General features: G+C 51.9%; 10 protein-coding genes across 10 annotated transcripts; 4 read left to right on the forward strand and 6 right to left on the reverse strand.

The window, feature by feature from the left end:
• Nucleotides 1-945: 945 nt before the first annotated feature.
• N7468_001398 (uncharacterized protein) lies at nt 946-1,398 on the reverse strand (the record flags this gene model as incomplete). Its single annotated transcript, XM_058470695.1, has 1 exon — nt 946-1,398. One exon carries the CDS (start codon nt 1,396-1,398, stop codon nt 946-948), a length of 453 nt encoding a protein of 150 aa, XP_058333836.1.
• A 1,298-nt stretch (nt 1,399-2,696) lies between these two features.
• On the reverse strand, nt 2,697-3,811 carry N7468_001399 (inositol phosphorylceramide synthase regulatory subunit KEI1; the record flags this gene model as incomplete). The annotated part of the gene is made up of 2 exons (XM_058470696.1): nt 2,697-3,695; nt 3,770-3,811. 2 exons carry the CDS (start codon nt 3,809-3,811, stop codon nt 2,697-2,699), a joined length of 1,041 nt encoding a protein of 346 aa, XP_058333837.1.
• Nucleotides 3,812-5,989: 2,178 nt separating this feature from the next.
• On the forward strand, nt 5,990-7,977 carry N7468_001400 (MFS transporter; the record flags this gene model as incomplete). The annotated part of the gene is made up of 3 exons (XM_058470697.1): nt 5,990-6,423; nt 6,515-7,633; nt 7,692-7,977. The coding sequence occupies 3 exons, from the start codon at nt 5,990-5,992 to the stop codon at nt 7,975-7,977; spliced, it is 1,839 nt and encodes a 612-aa protein (XP_058333838.1).
• An 828-nt stretch (nt 7,978-8,805) lies between these two features.
• N7468_001401 (FAD-binding oxidoreductase) lies at nt 8,806-10,330 on the reverse strand (the record flags this gene model as incomplete). The annotated part of the gene is made up of 2 exons (XM_058470698.1): nt 8,806-9,177; nt 9,251-10,330. The coding sequence occupies 2 exons, from the start codon at nt 10,328-10,330 to the stop codon at nt 8,806-8,808; spliced, it is 1,452 nt and encodes a 483-aa protein (XP_058333839.1).
• A 1,572-nt stretch (nt 10,331-11,902) lies between these two features.
• On the forward strand, nt 11,903-12,690 carry N7468_001402 (Galactosyl transferase; the record flags this gene model as incomplete). Its single annotated transcript, XM_058470699.1, has 2 exons — nt 11,903-11,959; nt 12,004-12,690. The coding sequence occupies 2 exons, from the start codon at nt 11,903-11,905 to the stop codon at nt 12,688-12,690; spliced, it is 744 nt and encodes a 247-aa protein (XP_058333840.1).
• A 372-nt stretch (nt 12,691-13,062) lies between these two features.
• Nucleotides 13,063-13,974, reverse strand: N7468_001403 (Rab family GTPase YPT6; the record flags this gene model as incomplete). Its single annotated transcript, XM_058470700.1, has 5 exons — nt 13,063-13,121; nt 13,184-13,586; nt 13,664-13,752; nt 13,816-13,862; nt 13,922-13,974. The coding sequence occupies 5 exons, from the start codon at nt 13,972-13,974 to the stop codon at nt 13,063-13,065; spliced, it is 651 nt and encodes a 216-aa protein (XP_058333841.1).
• A 364-nt stretch (nt 13,975-14,338) lies between these two features.
• Nucleotides 14,339-15,231, forward strand: N7468_001404 (H(+)-transporting V0 sector ATPase subunit c''; the record flags this gene model as incomplete). The annotated part of the gene is made up of 5 exons (XM_058470701.1): nt 14,339-14,396; nt 14,458-14,492; nt 14,563-14,654; nt 14,711-15,019; nt 15,123-15,231. The coding sequence occupies 5 exons, from the start codon at nt 14,339-14,341 to the stop codon at nt 15,229-15,231; spliced, it is 603 nt and encodes a 200-aa protein (XP_058333842.1).
• Nucleotides 15,232-15,894: 663 nt separating this feature from the next.
• Nucleotides 15,895-18,236, forward strand: N7468_001405 (bifunctional molybdopterin adenylyltransferase MobB/molybdopterin molybdotransferase MoeA family protein; the record flags this gene model as incomplete). Its single annotated transcript, XM_058470702.1, has 5 exons — nt 15,895-15,966; nt 15,999-16,157; nt 16,228-16,268; nt 16,329-16,366; nt 16,429-18,236. The coding sequence occupies 5 exons, from the start codon at nt 15,895-15,897 to the stop codon at nt 18,234-18,236; spliced, it is 2,118 nt and encodes a 705-aa protein (XP_058333843.1).
• Nucleotides 18,237-18,598: 362 nt separating this feature from the next.
• On the reverse strand, nt 18,599-21,634 carry N7468_001406 (DDHD family phospholipase; the record flags this gene model as incomplete). The annotated part of the gene is made up of 3 exons (XM_058470703.1): nt 18,599-19,269; nt 19,319-20,612; nt 20,672-21,634. 3 exons carry the CDS (start codon nt 21,632-21,634, stop codon nt 18,599-18,601), a joined length of 2,928 nt encoding a protein of 975 aa, XP_058333844.1.
• A 564-nt stretch (nt 21,635-22,198) lies between these two features.
• N7468_001407 (uncharacterized protein) lies at nt 22,199-23,806 on the reverse strand (the record flags this gene model as incomplete). The annotated part of the gene is made up of 2 exons (XM_058470704.1): nt 22,199-22,735; nt 22,802-23,806. The coding sequence occupies 2 exons, from the start codon at nt 23,804-23,806 to the stop codon at nt 22,199-22,201; spliced, it is 1,542 nt and encodes a 513-aa protein (XP_058333845.1).
• Between the last annotated feature and the right edge of the window lie 445 nt (nt 23,807-24,251).

Consider the following 24,251-nt stretch of genomic DNA (forward strand, 5'->3'; position numbering starts at 1 on the left):
GCCGGGAAAATTCAAGCCGTAGACCGCATACTAGTAGTAAAAATACTTATCCTAGCATCTTTTGCCCTCGCCTCTGGCAAGGAGTTTCCGGCAAAGTTCGCCGGAGGAAGATCACGGAGTGTGGATAGGATCTACAATCAACCCATGCGGGTCTTTTCGATAATCGTGTGTGGGAGCCGCGACTACGGTGACCAAAAACTAGCTTTTCAGCTGTCACCCCAAAAAAGTGAAGCCCTGAATCCTGGCTTTCAGTTGCCAAGAGTTTTTCCCAACTCAATATGGTGATATATGCAGATTTCTTATTCCAGGTGAAATAACCCCAAAAATAAGAAAGCTCAAAAGCTTGAAAAAAAAAACATGAAGATTGATCAATGCAGGGTTCGAACCTGCGATCTCCCGTGTGTAAGACGGGCGCCTTTACCACTGGGCCAATTGATCTAATCAGGTAAGATTGGCCACTTTTTTACGATCAGTTCTAAGCCGGAATTATATCATTCTGGGGGTTGCTGGGTATGCGATTAGTGATTGTTTCACTCAGCGAAATATCAGGAATGAACCTTGGGGGCCCCAATTCGCTGCATTTTCCGAAAATTGCCTCAAGCCCCAGGCCCGCCAAGCGATAAGCATATAGCATCAAATCAATTGCTCTTTGGATGCCCAAAGTGACTTGAGATCATTACTTATCATAAGGATCAGGTGCAGTAATATGCGAATTCACCAGCTTAGGTTAGGCTTAGAGGTTGAACACTTCAAGTTATCAAGTGAGGAGGGTCTGTCTGCTTGTAGCTGGCACACCGTCTTTCCCTGCTAGTAACCACTTCGAATTTACTATTATACCCAAAGTAATGTCCTGTTTCACATTCAAATTGACGCCCCCCCCAAAGATCGCTAAAATACTAGTACATCAAATCTGGGGACTGCAGCAGTATATATAAGAAGCACGCTTCAGATCCGAGTCCGAGACCTCCTGAACTTCACGCACCGGAGAAAATTCCCCCACATACCAATGATCAATGCCTCAAGAATCATTCGTGAAAGGTATCTGCTCCCCCTGCTCCCGTCCCAATGGCTTTTGATCATCCTCCCGAGACGAGACGATTCCAGTTCCTGTATACTGACCAGGATAGACCTCTCTCCATGACAGACTTCGTAGAGCGTCGGCCCGGAGCTATCGATCCACAACGGAGGGTGTGCTTCGGGAGGCGTTGCTGCTTGCTGCCCGACACGATGGCGCATGCGTCCTATAACTGCTGAAAGAACTTTACAGGTGACCCCGTACTCGAGTAAGGCGGCGATGCCTTCAGGGAACGAGATCAGCTCTTCGAAAGCGAGATGGAATTGAGCGGTCGGGGTGCCGACGAGGTAGATGCCCGCTGCATCGAATTGGATTCCGAACATCTGCAGATTTGAGAATTAGGAATGTTTGGATTCTCGCAGTGGTGTCGTCCTCATCGACTTACTGTGCCAGTGGACGGGAAATTCGTCATGTCTAGGCTGAATAGATGTCTTTTGTCCAAGATGTGCAGGTTTACACGCCAGGCCGTACGGCGCTAGATACTAGTGCTATATTGAGAAGGTGAGGAAAAGCAAGATCAACTTGAAGATCTAGCCTATAGAGATGGCCTACCCTTCTCCTGGAAACAATCATCGAAAGCGAGCATGGCGTACGTGGGCCGGTCTGAATTGGATTTTTTTTTGGAGGTCAAGGTATAAGATCCCAGCCGTTTTAAGTCACTGGCGTTGGGCATCGGTTAATAGGGGCGTAACGATGATCCCAGCTGGATGGACCGCATTCTAAGTTTGCGACGGGGTAGATCGTCTATTTCCTATCTTTAGACCCGCTCGGTTACACATGCGAAGGGGCAAATCAGAAAAGGGCGCATATATTATGCAATTGGGTACCCGTTGGGCTGCAAAATGTCATGAACGTGTGACCAATTCTCAGGGGAACCCGATCCTCAATTCATTTCCAGCAGTCCGGTCATTGGTTTCCATTGTAGTGAAATAACCCCGAAGGCTCCGCCTCAATCCACTGACCCACAAAAGAACTCAAGATTAAATCGATGTTGTACGTATGAGCATGAAATACTAGTACGGCGGGGCCGGGTCATATGCAGGCAACATATGTGCAAAAGTCGGGGAAAATTGTGTATGCAGATGTGTATGTAGCCAGACGTGCTGTGTACAATGGGGATTTCGCACGCCCCTCACCAGGCGGAAATGATCCGCCGGGGCGCCGAGATGATAGACCAAACCCGTATAAATCAATGTACATGACCGGACGCCGAGATACCAAAAAGTGCATGTCGAGGGCAGAGCAGCCGGCCTCATCCTCGAGATCTTTCAGATCACAAACTCCGTGATGCCCCAAAACGCCTCCAAGGGTAAAATGTATCATGCGCCCATAAAATGGCCGGTAAAGGTACGAGGTCAAATGTCCATTTCCCCGACAAGATTTGCCGTGGAAGATCTCTGGTTCATATATGATATTGTCATTAACAACTTCCGAACTGTAAAGCTTCCCACCAAAAGTCGATAAGCTGTGGATGTGAAGAGATAGATTAGGCGTCTTCACTTTGGCTGATGAGCGAAACGATAGAACGAGGAAAGGCGCCGGACTGGGTCGACTCCAAGGAGAAAAGACGGAACAAATGAATGATTCAAGATTTTCATGCTGTGCGAAAGCAGCCAGAAAGTTACCGGGTTTCAGGCCAGTCCTGCATTTTGACGTTGACTCCCGCGGGGTGTTCCTGGATGGGTTGTTGGAGAATTCCGGATCGAACAATGGACGGTGGAGGCTGTGGGGGACCTGTCCCCGAGCGACGTCGGCGCTCACGCTCCAAAGGACCGGGAAGGTCGTTGGCAGTGTTGGAACGGCTGTGCATTGTCGGGGTAATGCCACTCAACCAGTTTCCATCTTCCTCTTCACCAAGCCAATAGTTGTGTCCGATACTGACCATGAGACGTCCTAGCTTGCCCTTCCATCCTTGACCGTCAGGGCTGTAGACCGAAAACGGTTCGCGGTCAATATCAGGAACACTCGCCATGCTGGCAACTGATACATTCCGGCTGTGCGTGGGCAGGCGGGTGTGGCGGGGAACAGCAACCCAAAGTCGAAGGGTCTGGCGCGCGAACGCCAACATGACGAAGATGAAGTACAAGCGCATAGCCCAAAGCAATGATATGAAGATGATGCTCTGGAAGCTCTCAGGTTGGGACACGGCGCTGCTCAAGGGGTCGGCGCTGCGAGGGGGGGTGTGCGACAAACTTGTTCCCTTCTTCTGTAGGCTTAATTTCAACATAAGCGGCATCGTACTTGGGGCTGGTGAAGCCGGCAGTCTGTGCGATCGTCTCACCCCCGGGGAGGCCTTGCCACCATCGTAGCCCTGGGACACGACAAGGAACCATGTCACACCGAAAGCAGCCGTGTATGACGCATTGATGAGACTGTCCAGCACGTAGAACCAAGCCAGAGCGAGACACTCGAGAGGAGATTGTTTGCGAATGTGTGGGAAAAGGAAAGCGCCGAGGGCCAGGGCGATTAGAGAGTACAGGTACATGGACAACTGCACCGAGGACAGGTGGTAACCCGTGAGGAGAGCCAGAAGGCCATAGAGACCACTGATCTTGTTGAGCAGAAGTGAAAGAGTAATCAGGGATGCGCCGGTCTCGAGGCTCATCACGTAGAGAAAGGACTGGCACGTCACGAGGCGATTAGCTCGGCCGGGCAACGGATAAGGCAAAACCGGAGACGAAGGGGGAGGCTTACCTCTGGCCGCGGAATGCGGAAGAAGCGGGATATCAGTCCCATCTTTGCTGTGAAGAAAGTTGAGCAACGCGAAATCCACCAGTAAGTCAAAGATGGTCGTGAAGTTTCTGGAGTTTCTGGAATTTCCAGGCTGAAATGGGGGTTGGTGGAAAGACAAAACTGAAAAAGGCTGGGGGACGGACTTCGGCGACGCAAATGGTCCACCCGCGCTGTTTTCCGGGTGATCCGCGCCGATCGATACCTGATTTCGATCACGCCGTCTCCTGATGCCCTTCGCTTGCTGGGCGGTCGTATTCTTACTCGTCTTTGGGACGATCGATTTGTCAAGGCTTAGAAGTGCGTCATAGGCTGGAACTTACTTTCCCCGAATTGATCTTGTCCATCCGAATGAGCAGAGTATACTAGAGCCCTTGTCCATCCGAATGAGCAGAGTATACTAGAGCCCTTTCGAAGATATATTTCTACGAACATGGATCCGAATCGGTTCAAGTGAGAGAAAGCAGGCCTTTCCACTCGTTCCTCCTCTCCTTCCAGACTTTTTGACAAGATGAACCGATAGCGATGTTGTACTGGCCCAGTAAGATCACACTTGAGAACCTAATCCGAGTCTGACTTGCCCTCCAACAGTTGGCGTCAGTCCAAGTTGGCGCAGCTGTCAGCTTGACCTCAGTCTCACTGCCCACGTGGATGCCAGATTGAGATTTCCCCAGCGTCCAAAGTGGGGATTGTTAGAAGTACTAGTGCTGGTACTTGGCCATGGTATTCCAATTGTGGTCTTTTATATCGTCTCCTGTGCTATTTCCGAGACGGTCGCTAATATCATCTCTCTTCTTTCCCAGCACACGGAGATTAGGAAACAATTGCCTGATATTCAGGCTAAAAGATTCTGCAACTCGGGAGTTAAATACTTATCGACCACTGACGGCTGTGGAAGAATGATACATATGTAGCCTATCGGCCCGTAGCACCTCTCCACGGGTCGTTTCTGGGTGTTGACTGGCATTTAGATGACGAGGTACACTATGCGTACCATAGAAAGGATCTAGAGCTGTATCCACAGGAGCCAGAAATCAGAGCTTTTACGACATTCGTTCCAGATCGGTTCCCGGCCATATGCTGACCAGGGGTAAAACGTATGAGGCGTCTCAAAAACATTTGGCTGTGGTATTGCCTAAGTCTTCGAACTCGTAGTTGGAAATCCCATCAGTTATCGGTGGCTGACAAAACTTGATCACTCGCGATTAGCCCATGAATCAAATGAACATCATTGCGGGGGATATCGGAAAAGTGCGAGCCAGTAATACGACAATGCGACGTGGGGGTATATTAGTAAATTCACAATCAAGGAGGCACGAAACGCCTATCTATTTCCCCTCCGACCTAACCGGGGTAGAGCAAGCTCCAGGGCTCGTTTACAGCCGCTTATCGATGGAGACGGGGGTTCGGCCTCGGCGGGCTGACGGTTCCGGGGAGGGTCCCATTTCTTGCAGCTCTTTGCAGCCTTGCGGTCCATTGGTCGGGCAGGGATTTCCAGTTATGACATCAGCATTTCGCGATCATAAGTTTGTGACCAGCTACGATGGACATGGCAATCTAAAAAAAAAAACTCTCAGGAGCAGAGATCTGGTAATGCATTCGAACGAGGCACGATGTGATTCGAATATGGTTGGCGCACTCTCTACAGCAGAAATATTGTCATTTCAAATGAACGGGCAGGGCGATAGTAGTCTATGTATCCAAAGGACCCTCGAGGCGGGTTTTCTATATTCCAGCACTTTCTAGCAGGTCTGGGGAAACGCGCCATAAAGGCGGTGGGAATCTGTGGTCAGAAACTTACGACGGCCTCGATAACCCCGGACATTGGAGAAGATGTCCCATTCGCAGATATATCCACCGAGCTATAAATAAGTATCTGTTGCTTACAGATCCTAGGATAGAGTATAAGAAAGTGTCAAGGAAAAAGAATGAGTGGCGTCCTAGTCGGCACTTCGGTTCGCTGTCGCAGCCGCCAATTCTTGGTCTTAGTGGGTCTGCACGGTTAAGTCGGGATCCCGTGCTTAGCAACTCATGGTTTTTTTTTTCCCTTTAGGTTGATCGTTGTCAACAGGAATTGTCTATTAGATCCAGGGGTCCCCAGTTCTCGGGCTTCCGTCAATCATTCCTCTTTCCCCAGTATCCCTTGTGCCGCAAGCCTTGTCACCACAGGCTCCATAGATCGTCATGGATGCTACTGACAAAGAGCTGCGAGAAGCCGAGCTGGATGCTGCGCCCCACTCTCAAAAGCTCGACGAGAAGGCAGGGGACTCGCCAGGGTTAGGAAGAACCACTTCATCGGGAAGGGCGTCCAGCGCGTCCAGCAGTTCGGTCGACTACAATCCTCAATTACACCGCTTGCAGTCCCGCAATACAGAGCTTGACCTCGAGCGTAATCGAACCAGCGTCTCGCGAGAACTCAGTAGAATTGAAACTCAACGACTTCAACATTCATACACGGTTGGTGAAAGTGTGAAGTCACGGCCTTCCAGAACTCCATTACCACCTTTCGGTGCGGGCAAACCATACCCGCCGCCCCTGCCAAACCGCGAAGACTATGTCGTCGAATTCGATGGGCCCGATGACCCATTGTACCCTCAAAACTGGCCCCTGAAGAGAAAGTACGTCCGTAGGGATACAGGTGATGCCTGGAATCAAAAATTTGCCCGCCCCTCAGATCTTGGCCAACGTACTAACGGTGTCTGTAAACAGGGTCTACACCAGTGTTATGCTTGCCTTCACGAGTATCTGTTCCACCTTCGACTCTGCCATTTTCAGTGCCTCCTCCCAAAACGTGTCAAAATACTTTGGCGTGAACCTCGAGGTCGCTACCTTGTCTAGCACCCTATACATCGCTGGATATGCTTCCGGGCCCTTGCTCTGGGCGCCCCTGTCGGAGCTCAAGGGCCGTCGCCCGGGCATCGTTATCGCTATGCTTGGGTTTGGCATCTTCAACATCGCTGTCGCTGTTTCCAAGGACCTCCAGACACTGATGATCTGTCGATTCTTCAGCGGGATCTTCGGAAGTTCGCCGCTTGCGGTGGTGGCAGCTATCTTCTCGGACATTTACGACAACCGAACCCGTGGTGTTGCCATTGCCATGTTCGCCGCTACCGTTTTTCCAGGTCCGATGATTGCGCCGTTCATCGGCGGCTTCATCAACATGTCTTACCTCGGATGGCGATGGACGGCATATATCCCAGCCTTCATGGGATTTGCGGCGTTTGTATTAAACCTATTCTTCTTGCATGAATCGTATCCGCCGGTTGTTCTGATTGAGAAAGCGGCAGAGCTTCGCCGCCGCACTAAGAACTGGGGCATTCACGCCAGACAGGAAGAAATTGAGGTTGATCTGCGTGAGCTGATTGTTAACAACTTCTCCCGTCCTATCAAGCTTCTTATCAACGAACCCTTGATCTTGGCGGTGACTATCTACCTGAGCTTTATCTACGGTCTGTTGTATTGTTTCCTCACAGCTTATACCTTGGTTTTTGAAGGGGTGCATGGATTCAATCCAGGTCTCAGCGGACTCCCCTTGCTGGGCTTGGTGGTCGGTCTTTTTATCGCCGCTACGTATATTGTCTGGGACAACAGATCGTACAATCGCAAACTTGACGCGAACAACGGTATCACCGTTCCAGAGTGGCGCCTTCCCCCGGTCGTCCTTGGAGGCGCTCTCTTCGCCGGTGGGCTGTTCTGGTTCGGGTGGACGGGCTTTTCCAAGGGCATCCCCTGGATCGTCCCGACGTTGAGTGGCCTCTTCACCGGTTTCGGACTGCTCATCATCTTCATCCAATTGTTCAACTACCTCATTGACACGTACCTCATGTTGTAAGTCACCGCTGAACCACAGTTCCCGAGTGTGGACCCTCGTCTAACAACCATCCAGTGCAGCGTCAGCGATTGCCGCCAACACGTTCTGCCGTTCAATGGTGGCCGCCGCCTTTCCGCTTTTCTCTCGCCAGATGTTCAACAACATGGGTATCCAATGGGCCGCGACTCTGCTTGGCTGTGTTGCTGCTTGCCTTGTTCCAATCCCCGTTGGATTCTACCTCTACGGAAAGCGATTGCGGATGAAGAGCAAGTATGCGCCGTTCTTCGAACCTCCGGAGGAGGCAGCTGAAGAAGAACAGGAAGTCGCAGACGGAGCGGCCGAAGCTTCGGGAAACCAATGAACCTTGAAAAAGTCAAACAATGAACATTCAAAGGTTAAATAAAAAGCGTGTAGATTAGCATCAAATAAGTTACTTAGATTAATGACTAATGTGCGGCACGTCCACGAGAATCTAAATACAACTGACGATTCAAATGTGCGTCTCATTTATTTTCTACAAAGGTATCTGGGACCTTAGCTTTGACCTGTGCATGGTAAACATGGCGGCGATAGATAGCGTTATCGGTAAGCATAGTGTATAAACTTCGGCTTGCTGCTCGATATAAGTATCGGCTTGGTCAACCTCATCGTCAACCGTGTCTCTAGGTTCCTGGACGGCAGCATTAAGGGTATATGCGCCCGCGCAGGAAGCAAGGATGAGTTTAGAGGCCCCAGGCGTGCATGGCCTTGCTGGTCGATGTTGTAGATGCATCCTTCGCCTGTCAGCCATGTCGTATCCTGGCTTGTGCCAACACAACCCTTCGCCATCGCTCATCACCTGCTTCGGCTAGTTATCGCGGGCGTTTCGAAGGCCGGACTTCTATATTGGGAGTCGGCAATTATTAGCGGCAATTACCAGCGGCAATTATCAGCTCATGAGTGAGCTCATGAAGAGTTGCCATGACAGCAGATAGGTCCACCACAAGTCCCTAAGCTCTTCTGGCCCCGCGGGCAATGAGTTTGCTCCTCTGCCGGGTCCAGGGTCCGTTGATCCTGAAATTATCTCTCAGGCTTGGAGAGGCGTTAAGAGTCGAACTCCCAAGGCAAAACTGAAGAACGGAAAAAGTGTGATGTTTGAAGAGACTGAATGCCATCCTGAAAACACTATCTCATCCTGCTCGCGTGCGAATTACTTCTTGGCTAGATAGTCCCCTCCACGTATCGCCTTCCACGCTCCGTATAATCCAGCAAATGGCCTGAGACTCCACGCCCATTGGTACCAGGATGGCGTCACGTCGTCGATCTGCATTTTGACCTTCTCGTATATAGAGGGTAGATCCGTAGCAAAGTATTTCTTGCGCTGAGCATCATACTGCTTACGATCGTAAATGGACCAGAACTCTTCCTCGGTGTAGTAGGTGTGTGCATAGAGCCATTTCCTACCCCCAAGAGAGCTCACCTTCTGCTCAAGCTTACGGTTCTTCGAGATGAACTGCAGCCGATCTGTCGGCCCAGGCCCCCATATCCCGAAATTAAGCAGTATTTCCGGCGTGTTATCATCCTGTGTAGGAATGTTGACCGTGGGCTGAGGTACGGCCGACAGCCCACCGTCCTCACCCACGGCATTCAGTAACAATGGACAGAGCCAGAGGGGGGTAGTAGCCAAAGTTCTCGTTGTCATCCAGCCAATGCCCAAACTCTGCGGCCTTGCCATATGGAATCCCGACATCTTGGACGATGTACTGTTTCGCAAGCCCACTTTCATGCAAAGCGTGATACATAATGCTGGTTCCCATAAACCAGCTCAACAGCCAGCGCGTCCACCGAGTGAACGGCACAAAGAAGTACTGGAAGCAATACTTCCCACCCCAGAACCCGCCCCTGTCGTATCGGAAAAGGTAATCCTCCAGCGGGATATAATCGATGGCGGATCCGGGGGACGCTTTCGCTTTCCGCATCTGCCTTTCTGCATGGATATAGAACCATTCATCCCCCGCCCGTGCAAACCGTCGAACGGGCTCTGTGCGAGCCATGAGATGACCAGGGTTGACGCGACCCCTGCAAATGACAATCTCGCCCTTGTTGAACATGATTCCATCGATGTACTCCGACTCGGGGTCAGACATAGCTTCTTGCATTGTTTTGAGTGCCGCATCCATACTATTAGCAAACAAATACTGCAGCTCCAGATGAGGATCTGGTCCCACCTCACGCAGCTGAACCTCTAGAAGCGTGACGACGCCCATGGTGCCAAAGCTGCTCGCGGCGCTCCAGAACAGATCCGATCGCTCGGTACGAGACGCATTCACCCGTTCACCGTTGCCAAGAATGATCTCGATTTGCCGAACAGTCCGGTCGAAGAAACCATATTTGAACGAACTCGACTCGCCCGAGGTTCCCGAGAACCCTCCACCGACCGTGATCCCGCGGAACTCCATGACCACGAGAGGAATGAGCTGGTGTGCCAGGGTGTGCTGTACTAGCGTATCCATCGATACGTTGGGCTCGACAAGGGCGGTCTTGCGCTCCTGGTCGATAAAGAGTACATGGTCAAGCCCAGAGATGTCGACGATGTTCGTCAAGCTGCTACGGCGGCGCGTACTGTTTGTGGAACCATGGTAGATTCGGAATGGTGATTTAGAATCATGGAAGCCACGAATTATGCTTGCGATACGTGTGACGGCGTTCGAGTGGGATTCCATTGCCGAGGCCATGGTCGTGATTCGGCTAGGCTGACACGAAACACCACTGGTGAAGCAGGGGTGAAATGAGAGGTGTCTTGAGTCAAGTCTTGCTGACTCGATGTGTTTGGTTACAACCAGCTCCTCCTGGCCTTGACCGACTGCGGTAGTTTAATCTGTACTTTGTACTTCTGTACTTCATCTACGACAGGGAAGGATGCATGGGACTCCCGAAGACCGGCCCCGGCCTTTTCTCCACTTCTCAGGCCTCATTTTTGGCGCTTTGCCCAATCATAGCCAGTAGATCGTTTACAGCCGCCAATGACTGCCAAGTATCACAAATTTCCGCAGGAACGAGGTATGCTGGTGTCGATCTATGCATAAAGCGGGTTTGAAGGTTGATGGATGTGCGGACCTCGGGAGAAATCTTGCCATTCTGGGCTCACATTGAACCTCTGCGATATAAAACACTATAATCAACTAATAATTCATGTCTAACTGATGATGAACCAGCATCTTCTTCTCTGTCCCCGTACGCGGCAAACAAAGTGCTACGTAAACATCGATCGGCGGTACTAGATAGATCTCCCATACTAGCCCATGCTCTGTAGGCAAACGACAATCACCTCACCATAACACGCGTACCAGTACCCTAAGTAATCAGTAATACTATGACCTCGGGAGAAATTATTTTTGGAAAAGTAATGTTACTTTTGAGATGATTCCTCCCTTAATAAACCCCTCAGTGTGATTTTGAAAAACTGTCGAGAGTCGACCCAGACGAAAGGGATCGGAACCACTGGGAATCGTCGCACAGGACTTGATAAACTTTATGTTATTGCTACAGCCTGCTAGCAAAAGGCAAGTATTGACGAGAACCCATGGGTAATCTTTGGGCCCAGAGGGTCTCCAGGGTCGAATGGGATCCTGGACTTCTCCCAGCGGAAAGAACCAGACCTCTAGGGACAGGTTGCAGCCCGTAAGCCCGTGAACTCAAAGCGATAAGCTTCGTGCTTCTTTTGTCCCGGAATTTGTCTCCGTCATACCATTTATGTATCTAATGATTCTTTTCGGCACGACTTCACTGCATCGACCTCGCGTGCTCGCGGCATCTCGTGTAGCTCTTCCTGTGATATGCCACTTCCGACATCGCTATTAACTATGAAACATACAGACAAAATGATGACGTTTCTGTCTTCACGTTTGTTCTGCCTCGGTGCAGTAATCGTGTACAGTCTGAGCTTGCTGTGGCTTGTCACCACCCAAAGGAAGTCGCTGGACTGGGGTTGGAGGTCAGAAAATCCCGCTCTCGCTCAACCCCGGCGAGGTGGTCATTCGTAGCTGACAGGATATTCCAGCAACTCGTGTAACCCTCACTCGCCCAGTAGTGGGCTCATCGGAGACGCAATACCCTCTCTCTTCCGCGGTATCCGCGTCGCTGTCGATGCTGATAACTTTACCGGACTGGACGAAGAAGTCTTCCACCTCCCATCTTACGAGCTCGGACAAGGGCCGAGGTTCCGAGAACCTCTAGGCAGACGGCTACTTATCCTGAGATGCGGACACTCGCGAGCTGGACGGGCCGGGAGGCATCCTGAACACGACATGGTCGGATTCGACCAGACAAAGCTACTTCACCGGAGGACGACTGGGCCATTACATGTTTGGTACGAAGCATATCAGTGCTCTATCTAGCCACTTCCCAGCTAACGGGGTACGCAGCGAAAATCCACGGATATGATTACAAGCTAGTCCAGGTGCAGAATATGGGCTCACGCTACGGCACCTGGGCTAAAGTCCCGGCTATCAGAGAATTCCTGGAACATTACCAGTTTGTAGTCTTTTTGGATGCCGATGTCATTCTCACCTATCCACACCTCCCACTCGAGTGGCTTTTCAATTACTGGGCCATGCATCCACAAACCCTTGTTGCGATGGCTGCCGACCCGACAGAGCCGGTCAACGATGATGAGCGAGGCAATACGTTCCTGAACACTGGCTTCGTGATCGCCCAGCGGAGTGTGCGAACGATGGAGCTTTTGAGAGCTTGGGAAAACTGCCCTGGTGAATCGCAATACCAGAACTGCGCACACTGGGTTACCCACTGGCCTCACGAACAAGGCGCCTTTGGAACGTACCTTCGATACGACTTCAATCGATCTTCCGATATCAAGGTCCTTCCTTGCGCTGAGGCAAATGGGTGCCCCAACGCAGCGCATACTGGCTGTGTTGGCAAGTTCGTGCGCCATTACTGGTATTCGAAAAACTCAGTCACACCAGCTGTTGATCAGTCTATTCAACGCTACTTCCTGCCCTATCTACACCACGCATTTCTTCGCGATGCTCAGCTTGACGTCTTAGCTCTAGAGCCCGAGAACATGGCTCAGGATTGAACAGCAATACCATTCGAGATCCATTTTTCTATACGAGGTTAATTTCTTGTACTTCGACTTCATTAATTGTAGCATATTCGAATTTTAGATAAAGTGACCTTGGCGGATCCTTTGGTACTCGTGGAGCCAACAAAGATCTCGCTAGGAATTCAAATCTTGCGAGAAAACCATATATAAATTGGAAGAGAGAGCGGGAATCATAACGCCCAGCTGCAATTGCACTCAACCCCAAATGTCTAAACTCACGCTATTCACTCGAGCAAGCAGAAGAAGTGAGAGGAAACATGTACATATTAAGAAAATGGTGCAATATCATGGACAGGCTCAATGCGCTTATTCGGTTGAATGTTTGTAAACGGTAGAAGTGGAAAACTAGCAGGCACAGCTGTCGTTGTTCGTCGTCTCCTTCGGCTGGATATTGACGTCGATCACTAGAGAGAACGACGGTTAGCATACGATAGCTTTCGATGGGGTTGGAATACAGGGCACATACTAGTACTCTCTCCTTGCTTCGCCTCACCGTCCATTCCCGGAAGAGCTTGGGCGATTCTGCGGAAAAGTTGCTTTACGTTGTGGCCGACCTTGGCACTGGTCTCGATGAACATCAGACCATTCTTCTTAGCTTCCTCTTCACCTTGCGCAGTGGTCACTTCGCGCTTATCGTTCAGATCCGTCTTGTTGCCCACGAGAACGATGATCACGTCATTGCCACGCTCCCCTCGGACGTCGTCGATCCATTTTCGGGTATTCTGGAATGATTTGGCATTTGAGATGTCGTAGACCACCACTGCTACGCTGGAGTCACGGATGTAGGATGGAATGAGGGAGCGGAATCGTTCCTGACCGGCCGTGTCCCAGAGTTGAAGGCGGACGGTGCGATCTTCCAAGTACATTGTCTATAGGTAAGATGTTTGATCAATATGCGACTCTTGGTTCAAATACTATGAAGCCTGGGCAATTGGCTGTTGCATACCTTGGACAGAAAGTCGATGCCGATGGTAGCCTGGTATGTATTGTCGAAGGAGTCGTACATGAAGCGGGTGATCAGAGAGGTTTTTCCGACTGCAAAATACCATTAAAATTGCTGCCCCTGCTCGTTTTCTCTTGTGGGTGATAGGGAATCACGCGAGGGGAAGGGATTCGCACCGCTTTGTTCTCCGAGGAATACCAATCTATGGGAATTGTCAGTAAATGTCTCCTGGACTCAACACATAAATTCTGCTGCACTCACTTGAACTTCTTCAAGGGGTTCGAATACGACCCTACACCAGATGAGGAGGCCATGGCTTGGATGTGAATGGGAGGGGGAGGATGTCAGGGGATGCGGTAAAGCGGAAAGGAAGAGACCAAAAAGCTTGCCACGCCAAAGAGAGCAGGGAATACAGAAGCCTGCAGGAACACGGTCACAGCAATCTCAGCCTCCAAAGTTCACTAACTTGCCGCCTGGATTCTCTCGAAGACAAAGTCGTGATCCGCGTATCTGGGGAATCAACCACCTGTCCACCGCCCGCGGCGCAGTTAATCCGCTCCGGCCACCGAGTCCCTCTCCAACTCCCAACCGTCAAGAGCTACGACGTTCGAGAGCTCCCCGTCGCCTTATCTCCCCAGTCGCGAGACCTTGACGCTCATTTCACAGGCTGAGGTCATCATGGCTCTTAGGTACCTCTTCGGTCTCTCAACGACCACCCTTGTGGTGATCGGATTGTGTACGTGGGAACCCCTACCCCCCAATCTGGAAACTCCGAGACTAACGGTCTATGTGTCTAGATATGCTCTTCCAGGGGGAAGGCGAAGCTTTCAACGTATGTTTATCCAACCCATTGAATGAAGGCCGCCGATTTCAGACCGTCCCGGGGTTAACGCGATTGTTAGGTCGGCCGCTTCCTCGAAGAAGTATCCCCTTTCGCCTGGGCTAATATCGGAATTGGGCTGTGTATTGGCTGCTCCACTGTCGGAGCCGCATGGTAATGCACTGAAAATATTCTGCTTGGTTTCCATTTCGCTGATGTATCGTCTGCAGGGGTATCTTCCTGACCGGATCTTCGATCGTCGGTGGAGGTGTGCGCGCACCGCGGATCCGAACTAAAAACCTCATCTCGATCATCTTCTGTGAAGTTGTTGCTATCTATGGAGTGATTATCGCCATCATCTTCTCCTCCAAGCTCACTCCGGTCCCCGATGCAGAGCTATACACCAAGAGCAATTACTATACAGGATACGCGCTGTTCTGGGGCGGAATTACCGTGGGATTCTGCAATTTGATTTGTGGTATCTCCGTTGGTATTAACGGAAGTGGCGCTGCGCTGGCTGATGCCGCTGACCCCAGTCTGTAAGTGCTTCTTTTTAGATCTCCCTGCATGTCGCGGCAGCATCACTTTCGTCAGCGGCGCGCTCGGGCCATCGTTTCTGACCACCCCTCCCTTCTCAATTAGGTTCGTCCGGATTCTGGTGATTGAGATCTTCAGCTCCGTCCTGGGTCTATTTGGTCTGATTGTCGGGCTCTTGGTGGGCGGTAAGGCCCTCGAAATGGGCTCTAAGTAAGCCACACGGCGCCTACGACTTCAGATTGCCTAAATTGGTGTCAGAGAAGGGGCGGTGGCACCGCCCCATATGAATATTTCTCGGGCCATTTCCACATTCTCCTCTTGATTGTTTCAAATTTCGTGTTCATGTTCGATACACAGCGCATTGGGGCGTCGGGATTCAATTTCTGTAGAGCTCCCTTGGTGGGGCTGAGTTGCATTGCTGATCCGGGGGATCATAGTGTACAAGTATAGGCTTAACGAATGGGTGTTCCCAATTGAAAATAGACCCCTCAAGAAGTCCTTTGTACACCCGAATGGGTCAGGTTGCATCTTGACTCGTGGACTACTCGTCTGCTTGTCTGTGTACTGCATAGATGGCTATAGTCAGGACGGCGTCGTATCCCGCGGGCGTCCAGCCACAACCTTCCCTAGCACCATTGTCGGTATACCTGCTCAATCAAACAGGAAACCATGCAGCCCCGCAGGCAACTACTGCGTAAATCAGAACTAACCAGGTCTACGATGATGCAGCACGGACGGGGCACTAGCGAGAGGGTTGCAATCCCAGGACCCGGAGTTTCGCGATACCCCGGCTTTTGTGTGGCTTAAAAGACCTCACAATATCCCACAACTCCTTCGATCCCCACTTACCCGCATCCCACCACTGGCAACTCTCATCATGGAACCCAAACTGAAGGCTGCTATTCTGATTGTCTCTGACACGGCCGCTCAGGACCCCGCTTCAGACCGGGTCGCTGGGGCTCTATCGCCCATCTTCGCCAGGGAGGGGAAGTGGGGAAACCCCCCACAACTCGCATCGTGCCGGACGACGTACTCCAGATACAACGAGCCGTGTGCGAATGGACTGATGGCCCTAATTGGCACAATCTGGTTTTGCTGAGCGGCGGAACGGGTTTCGCAGTAAAAGACAACACTCCCGAGGTGAGTACATCATTTCGAGCAGGCGATCACCAACCAACCGGTTCTCTCGGGGCTCATGACATCACTCTAGGCCGTCACTCCCTTGATTCATCGCCATGCCCCGGGGCTAGTGTAAGTGTACACACTAGTGATTAGGTTCTGGGCCACACGCTAACGACGTACCCTGTCCAGCCATGGCATGATAGCCGAATCTCTGAAAATTACTCCATGTGAGATGACATCACCCTTGTTTTGACCAAGACTATATACAGCCATGCTAATTCCCGGCCAGTTGCAATGATGGCAAGACCAGTTGCTGGTGTTCGTGATAAGTCTTTGATTATAACGCTACCAGGATCCCCTAAAGGCGCAATGGAGAACCTCGAAGCTGTTGTGAAACTCCTTCCTCATGCCTGTGTGCAGAGCGCTGGCGCCAATTCGCGCAGCCTGCACGCCGGCGGTACCAAGAAGCTGGAGAATGAGGCCGGCGTCTCTGCCACTCAAACCCAGCTTCAGACAGCGTCCCATACCCATCACCAGCACCAGCACCAGCACCAGCACCAGCACCAGCACCATCATCACGGTCATGCAGCTCCCAAGGCCCATACGTCCTCAAATCGTCACCAATCCAACAACCCCGCCGCCGGCCCTAATCAACGCCATCGCGCCTCACCCTACCCGATGCTTTCTGTTGAGGAGGCTCTTCGCACGATTAGCGAGGAGACCCCTTCGCCTATTGTGATTGATGCCCCCGTCAACACTTCCCTCATGGGATCGGTGATTGCGGAAGATGTCTACGCCGCCGAGGCTGTGCCGGCGTACCGTGCCAGCATCGTCGATGGCTACGCTATCATCGCCGAAGAAGGCAAATCTACCAGCGGCGTGTTCCCAGTAGCGTCCGTCGCCCACGCCAACACTAGTGGTGCCGTTGAGCCCCTGCAGCCCGGAACCATTGCTAGAATTACAACCGGCGCTCCTCTACCTCCTAATGCCAATGCCGTAGTCATGGTCGAAGATACAGCCCTAGCCTCATCCACCCCAGACGGACAAGAGGAAGCAACCGTCGAAATCTTGGCCGATGATATCGCCCCGGGCGAAAACGTCCGCGAGCCTGGGAGCGATGTTGCCCTCAACTCCAAGATTTTGGCCCGCGGAGATCTCATCTCTCCCGCTGGCGGTGAAATCGGTCTGCTTGCTGCCACCGGTACCCAGTCAGTCAAAATCTTTAAGAAGCCTCGCGTTGGCGTCTTGAGTACCGGCGACGAACTCGTAGAGCACTCAGACCCCCGCGCCCTTGTCGGCGGGCAGATCCGTGATTCCAACCGTCCATCCCTCCTGTCCTGCCTTACTTCCTGGGGCTTTGAGACCGTCGATCTCGGCATCGCCCGAGACGCACCGGCCGGTGAACTTGAGCACGCCCTGCGCGATGCTCTACGAGGCGTAGGCCGCGCCTCCGCCAGCGTCGACGTAATCATCACCACAGGAGGCGTCTCCATGGGCGAATTGGACCTGCTCAAGCCCACAATTGAGCGGTCCCTCGGCGGCACAATCCACTTCGGCCGCGTGTCAATGAAGCCAGGAAAACCCACCACCTTCGCGACAGTTCCCTTCAAGGCTGCCCCCACAGACGCATCCTCCGAAGCTGTCCAGCAGGAACGCACGTCGAAGCTCATCTTCTCGCTTCCCGGGAACCCTGCTTCGGCCCTGGTCACCCTCAACCTCTTCGTCCTCCCTTCTCTGCATAAACTCGCCGGTCTGGGCGAGAGCTCCCAAGCCCTCTCTACCACCAAGTCCTGGATGGCACCCCAGCTAGGCCTGCCTCGTGTGGCTGTCGTCTTGACCCACCATTTCCCCCTCGACCCCAAGCGCACAGAGTACCACCGTGCAGTCGTTACAGGCTCGCGCTCCGATGGCCGGCTCTATGCCACCAGCACAGGTGCTGAAGGCGTGGGCCAGCGCAGCTCGCGCGTAGGTAGCATTGCCAAGGCTAATGCGCTGGTCGTGCTCCGTGCTGGACGCGGAGTCGGCATCAAGGGCGAGATTGTGGAGGCGCTGATGATGGGCCCGGTCTATGGCTCTGATACCCGTATTATCTGTTAGATTGTTATGTTTCACGATCACGACGAAAATGATCTTGTATATAGGGAGGCCGGATCTCCTGCGTTTTATAAATTTCGCCCAATGTCTTTTACACCTTTCCGCTTTTCTTGGATTAACTTTTTTTTTTTCCCCTTCTTTCTCCCTTTCTTTATTCTTCTTTTTGCCGGCGCGATAGAATTGCTATGCTTGCCAGCTAGATACAAATCTATGACCAAACTGACCGAAAATATGAAAACCTTGACCCCGCATATTATGCAACCCAAAGTGTAACTGGTTATGTTCCCATTGACATAGAACTCCCTAGCCCTAACCCGAATAAACACCAAGGAGCCAATAGAAGGCGATCACGCAAACCTGTAGACTCAGCCCCCCTTAGAGTACTTATAACCCTTCTTCTTCTCCGCCCGAAACGCTACCAACGTCCCATCCCGCCCCTGCCTCCGCGCAATCTCCACGACAAAGAACCGCACGAAATCAGTCAACGTCCAGTAACTACTATGCGCGCTCAGCATATTCAGATACTGGATGCTGAGTGGACCGACACCACCAGAAAGATAGTAATCGATCTGCCCGTTATCATTGAGACAGAGCATGCGCTTTTCGGCGATCTCTTCGCGGGTGAAATCGTGGGTCTCCATTTCGACGTTGGAGGGGAGTTTAGCCATGGCGGAGGGGCGTGTCGGGGCGGAGGTCGTGAAGGTTGGCATGGTATTCCAGCGGAAGACACTGCTGAAAGACTCGGCCCAGGAGGGCGTTGAGCTGGGGATTGTGCCGTTCTTGAGCGAGTTGGCAAGGTCTTTATCTACGGCTGCGTTGACACGGTATGCAATTGCTTTTTTTTTTGGTTCTAAGTTAGCTTCTGATTCAAGGTTTATGTTAAGCGGAGGTGGCTTACGGTCTGTTGTATGGAGGATATTATACAGGTTGTCCACTGCAATGCAGCCATATTGACCTGCTTCGCCGGCTACGCCGCGAAGGAGATCGTCGCCACCGGCGCCTGCTTTGGATCTGCCCTTGCGGGGAAGGAGATTCGCTACTATGGTTAGCTTTGGATTGCATTTGTCTAAGGAGTTCGGCCATACCTTTGTTAAGCAAGAGGAAGAATCCAACGGGACTCCCACAGAGGAACAGATTGCGGGTATCAAATTCGAAAATGTCGCTATGCAAAGGGGTATCGAAGAAGTCGAAGTGCGGGACTGTGGTTGGCTGCTGGCTGAGAATATCCAGAGCCATGACACTTCCGAGAGAATGAGCGAGAAGATGTACGCGGCCTTTATCCTGAAAGCCGGCATTATTGTGGCACCAAAGACGATAGATTCGATTGGCCTCTCGCACGACGGCCTTGATCATCTTAGGCTTGTGGTGGGACAAATAATAGGGAATATCGAGCATAACATCGCTGACGAGAGACCGCACGGCAGGGAGCGTCTCTGGTGTGATGTCATTTAGAGAGTAGTCATTTGCAAAAGGGTCATCAGAATTGGCCCCTTCTGATATCTGGTCTTCGAGAGACAGAGTTGCTCGCCAATTAACAGGCAAAACCATTATTCCGCCATGGTCGGGCCGAATATGCGGCCAAACAGGCTCATTGAATGTCTCCACGTTGACCTGTCGACGGAACTCGTTGATGGCATGCGTGAAATGGAAGCTTTCCATACGCTCTGACAATTTCTGGCCGATACCGTGTATGACAAAAACTAGGTCGGTTGGACTCGGGCGTTGCTCCTCCATCCTGCAGGCATAGCATATTTGTTCGCCAGGGGCAGCGGCAAAGTCTTGAGACTGGGCTCTGCGGATGTACTGGCGCACATCAACAGGATTGGGCTTTGAAGGGTGGAGCCGCTCCCAAACCTTTCTGCTAAACCCTCGCACCACAGGGATGCCAATCTGGCGGTGCTTGCGGATAGCACCGAGGGGTCGTCGGTTCCTTGAAACGGACGGTAGCAGACTCGGCCGCAGAATCTGCGCATTCTTTGCATCCACGTAGATCACACTAGATGTCATATGTGGCTTGACATCAGCATGCGCTGCGCCCCCAGCGGCCTGGTTCTTGTCAAACTCCAGTCGGTCTTGAGTTTCGTCTGGCCGTTTATTGGCATCAATCGAGCTTTGCGCGGTGCCTGGTGGATTTGCAGAACCCGGTTCAGCTTTCGGCCATAGTTTATGGACAATTTTTGTCTCGGCCTCGGCTCCATTCTCCACGCAACTATTCAACTCATCCTGCCAGGTATCCGTCCATGGCTTCAATTCAACGTATCCTTCTTCTAGTTTATTAGCCACGGCTGTCTCCACTGGAAGCATGGTGTTCTTATAGAACCAAGTCGCACGGATGACGTCGGAAATGTCATGCAAAGGGCTCCAATAAATAGGTTTCATCTTCATAAGTAGGTCAGTCATACATCGCGAGAAGAGACTGGGACTAGGGGAGACCATACCTGTAAGCCTGGCAGCTCAACCGAATGAAGCCGGGACGCACCCACAACAATTTTCGCCTCCGCTTCTTTAGAAGAACCTTCCCCGGTAGTGCTCTCTGCTTCGGTTTCCTCCACATTCACAGTAGTTCGTAATCCCGAAGGCTTCGAAGTGGTTTTATTCGGCGTGCTAGTGCGCACTTCCGCCTCCCACTCTTTGCTTCCATCCTTCGCATGAAACGACTCAATTGAGCGACCAAGAGGGCTTTCCGGTTGGGGAGTCGACGTTCGAGCGAAGGGAGAGCCGCTGATACTCACGTCGCGAGATCGGTTGGTTCTTGGACTGCTGGACTCAACCAAGGCCTCGTCGTCGTCTTGGAGTGAATTCCTGCGCTTGGAAGGTTGAGCCCCAGTTAGTGATATCGAAGTTTCCCTCTTGCGGCGGATATCACTACTAGTGCTGTCACGCGTTGAGGCACCCTCGAAAGAAGACCTAGCATGCTCTTTGTCTGTCAGACTATCTTTGGAGCCTCGTGAACTGTGCTCCCCTGGCAGAGACGCCTGGTTGCTTGTCGAGGCTACACTGCTCTGTTGGCTCACATCCTCCCGAGTCACCAATTTGCGACGAGAATCGGCCGCAAAAGTCACCTGTCCAGGAACTGCGATGCCGACCTGATCTCTTGCAGTTTCTGGACGAGATCCACTCGGGGCAGCTCTTGGGCGATTTTTTCCTAGCTCCAACCAAGCACTCTCCAAAGCTAAATTATCCCGGGCTGAGAACGGAGTCGGCGGTGTCCGCTCATTGCCAGTTGCTTGCCCACTCGCCGTGGGCAACGGAGCTAACGGGTCGTCGATTGGCAGGGAAGAAACGTAGAAGAATTGCGCTCGTACATCGGGCGGGGTTGGCAGCGAATACAAGCTCGAGAAGTCTGGCTCATCCTCCGCCAGCAGGCAGCTTGGGCCGTAGGTATGCAAAAGGCTCGCCATGGTCAGTCAGAGGTCTCCACTTTTTTGGTGCTTCGGTCTGGGGTAGAGATCCAGATCCAGATCCAGACACTTGAATCAGGCGTTGATCATGGTCGTGCGCGATCGCTGGTGGGCCTGGTGTCTCAAAACCACCCGATCGGGTAAGAAATGATTCCTGTATGCATCTGGGGGGTGGTGGAAGGGGGAGGTGTCCGAGTGATTTACGTCTGCCTCACGCGTCGAGGCTGGCGTCGTCTTCTCTAAGATCCAATGACGTCGAATGCACGTGCCGCTTTCTTGGGGGTACGGATAAGATATGCAATCTTGGCAATCTCCAAGTACTCCGTACTTCTTCTCCTTCTCTACAGCGGAGCCAAAGGGAAGAAAAAGGTTCCCGCGAAAATGCCCTTGGTATTCCGCTATTTCTAGTTCCTTAAATACAACCTCGTGAAGGACATTGGTAGGCCACGAATAAAATGGAAAGGGGAGCAGGCAAAATCCGTAGCCCGAGCATTGCTAAAGATAACAAGAAAACAAAGCCTGAAGGGGCAACGATGAGCACGCATTGTACCATAAAAATAACGATTAATGTTTGGATGGAGTGGTGTCAGGGTCTCCTGGACTTCCCAGCATGGTGCCATGCGCCATGTTGTTCAAGGATTGAAATTCCCGAAGCGTAGCCGTTGGGGCGTTAAGCATATCCAGAATCCAGTAAATCTCATTAAGATGCTTCCGAACCGCAGCATCCGGAAGACAAAAGGAGCGAGAGCTCATCTCTTTTGCAATGGATCTCCAGTTTCGCAGAGTAGATTCAAGGTGGACAGGATTGCAGGCACAAAGGCCCTCAAAGTCCAGGCTGCGGCGGTTGTCCTGAACAAGCTCGCATTGCAGCTCCTGAGGATAGCTGAACTCCATGATCTGGTGTCGGACCTTCGCGTGCACTTTATTGATGGAGCTTTGAGACAATCGGCCGTCACGGTACTGCTTGATGAGGAATTGGTTCGCACAGCCGCATACCATCATTTCGAGATCGAGGTAAAGTCGCGCCTGAATCTTGGGACTCAGTGTCACAGCCAGGGCTCGCCTGGGGGTTTGTGGAGCTGTGGGAAATTCGATTGGATTCTGTACCAGGTACGATTAGTTCAAGTTCCAGAAGAAAAAAAAGAAAAAAAGAATGGGCACACTTACGGCATCCGAGATACGGCGCATGACCCTCTGGCTGAGGCCTCGAAATATCCCAGTAGATTTCCCTCCTAATGGCGACTTGCCGCTTGGAGATTGCAGCAGAGGAGAGGTCTGCTGTCCGGGGCTAAGGGCCGTCTCCTGTCGAGTAGGAGAGCCAGTTGGGCTCATGCCCGGTCCTGGAATGTTCGATTGCAGCGTTGCGAAGCTCACTGATCGGGGTGCTCGAAGGGCTGTTGTAGGAGATTCCGGTGTCGAGGTTGCAGGGACATTGCCTTGAGCAGCCCCAGCCAACGGGTTGCCAAGTAAACCATCACTTCCCCAGAGCTTCTTATGAATACTGCCTTTCACAGGAGTCTTCGGTGGCGATTTGCATTGCAATTTGGATGGTGATCTCTGTGAAGATTCGGCGGCCTCTAGGTTGAACGGGTACTCGGGATCATCCACCAGCCTATCAAGGTCATAACTGGAACTCCCAGAGCTGCTATTTTTGCTGGCTCTGCGCCAGCGCAAAAATGAGACCTTGCTGCTCTGAGGCTGTCTGGAGTTGTCCTGATGGATAACGGTGGGCTGGTGCTGAGGCGTGTGCCGAATGGGAACATTCAGGGCGTATGGGACCAATGCAGGGTCAGGAGCAGTTTGATCTGGCGCAGCATTTCCAAAGCCCGGGAAATATTGTTGGGAGGACATCTCAGCGTATGACAAGCGCGCAGTACGGACACCCTCAACCACTGCACGGCTTGAAGAGGAGCAAGTAGTGGTGCTGTCTAGCTCAGTGTCAAACTCAATGTCACTATCAGGGTCAATGGTGTTGATATTGTCGTGGTGGTGGTGGTGGTGGTGGTTGTTATTGTTGCCATAAGGATTGCCCAAACCGGAAAACAAATCAACACCAAACGGACAAGCGGGCAAGTCCGCGTCTGGGGTATTTCGGCGGGCAGAAAAAGCCGGGCGCCTCGTCGAGCCATATCTGGGGTTCAGCCCATGCCTGAGGGCTATTGAGCAAGTCATTTGGATCTAGTGTGAGCGGAGCCTCCAGGTAGCCAGAGTAGACACTTGTGAGCGAGATTGGGCGTCTTGGCCGGGCAGATGAAACCTGGTTGGAGACCTCTTGAGATTCATTTGACAAGGGATCCAGGGGATTTACGCCCTCCGGGCTGTAATGATAGGCCATCCTGCTCTGAGTCGGCAAACTTGGTTCTTGGGTGCTGCGTTGAATGAATAGAGGCGAGTCCTTCCACAAAATCCCTGCCACAGGCGTGCAAGATTTTAAGCGTGCAGAAAAAGAAAATCCCCGAAGCAAGATATCACCTCCGCTATATCTGTTTCCAAGACAATAGTGAATGGTGAGTTGTGGCTAGCGCGAACATTCATAGCCCAAGTATTCACTCATGTCTGCGGGCAATATTAAGGCTCCTACACCCATGGCGTGTTCCCTTTTAGGGTCGTGCTCATA

Source organism: Penicillium chermesinum (assembly GCF_028974085.1).
Source record: "Penicillium chermesinum strain IBT 19713 chromosome Unknown utg000002l:1.0-5270490.0:1.0-5274688.0, whole genome shotgun sequence".
Taxonomy (NCBI): Eukaryota; Fungi; Ascomycota; class Eurotiomycetes; order Eurotiales; family Aspergillaceae; genus Penicillium; species Penicillium chermesinum.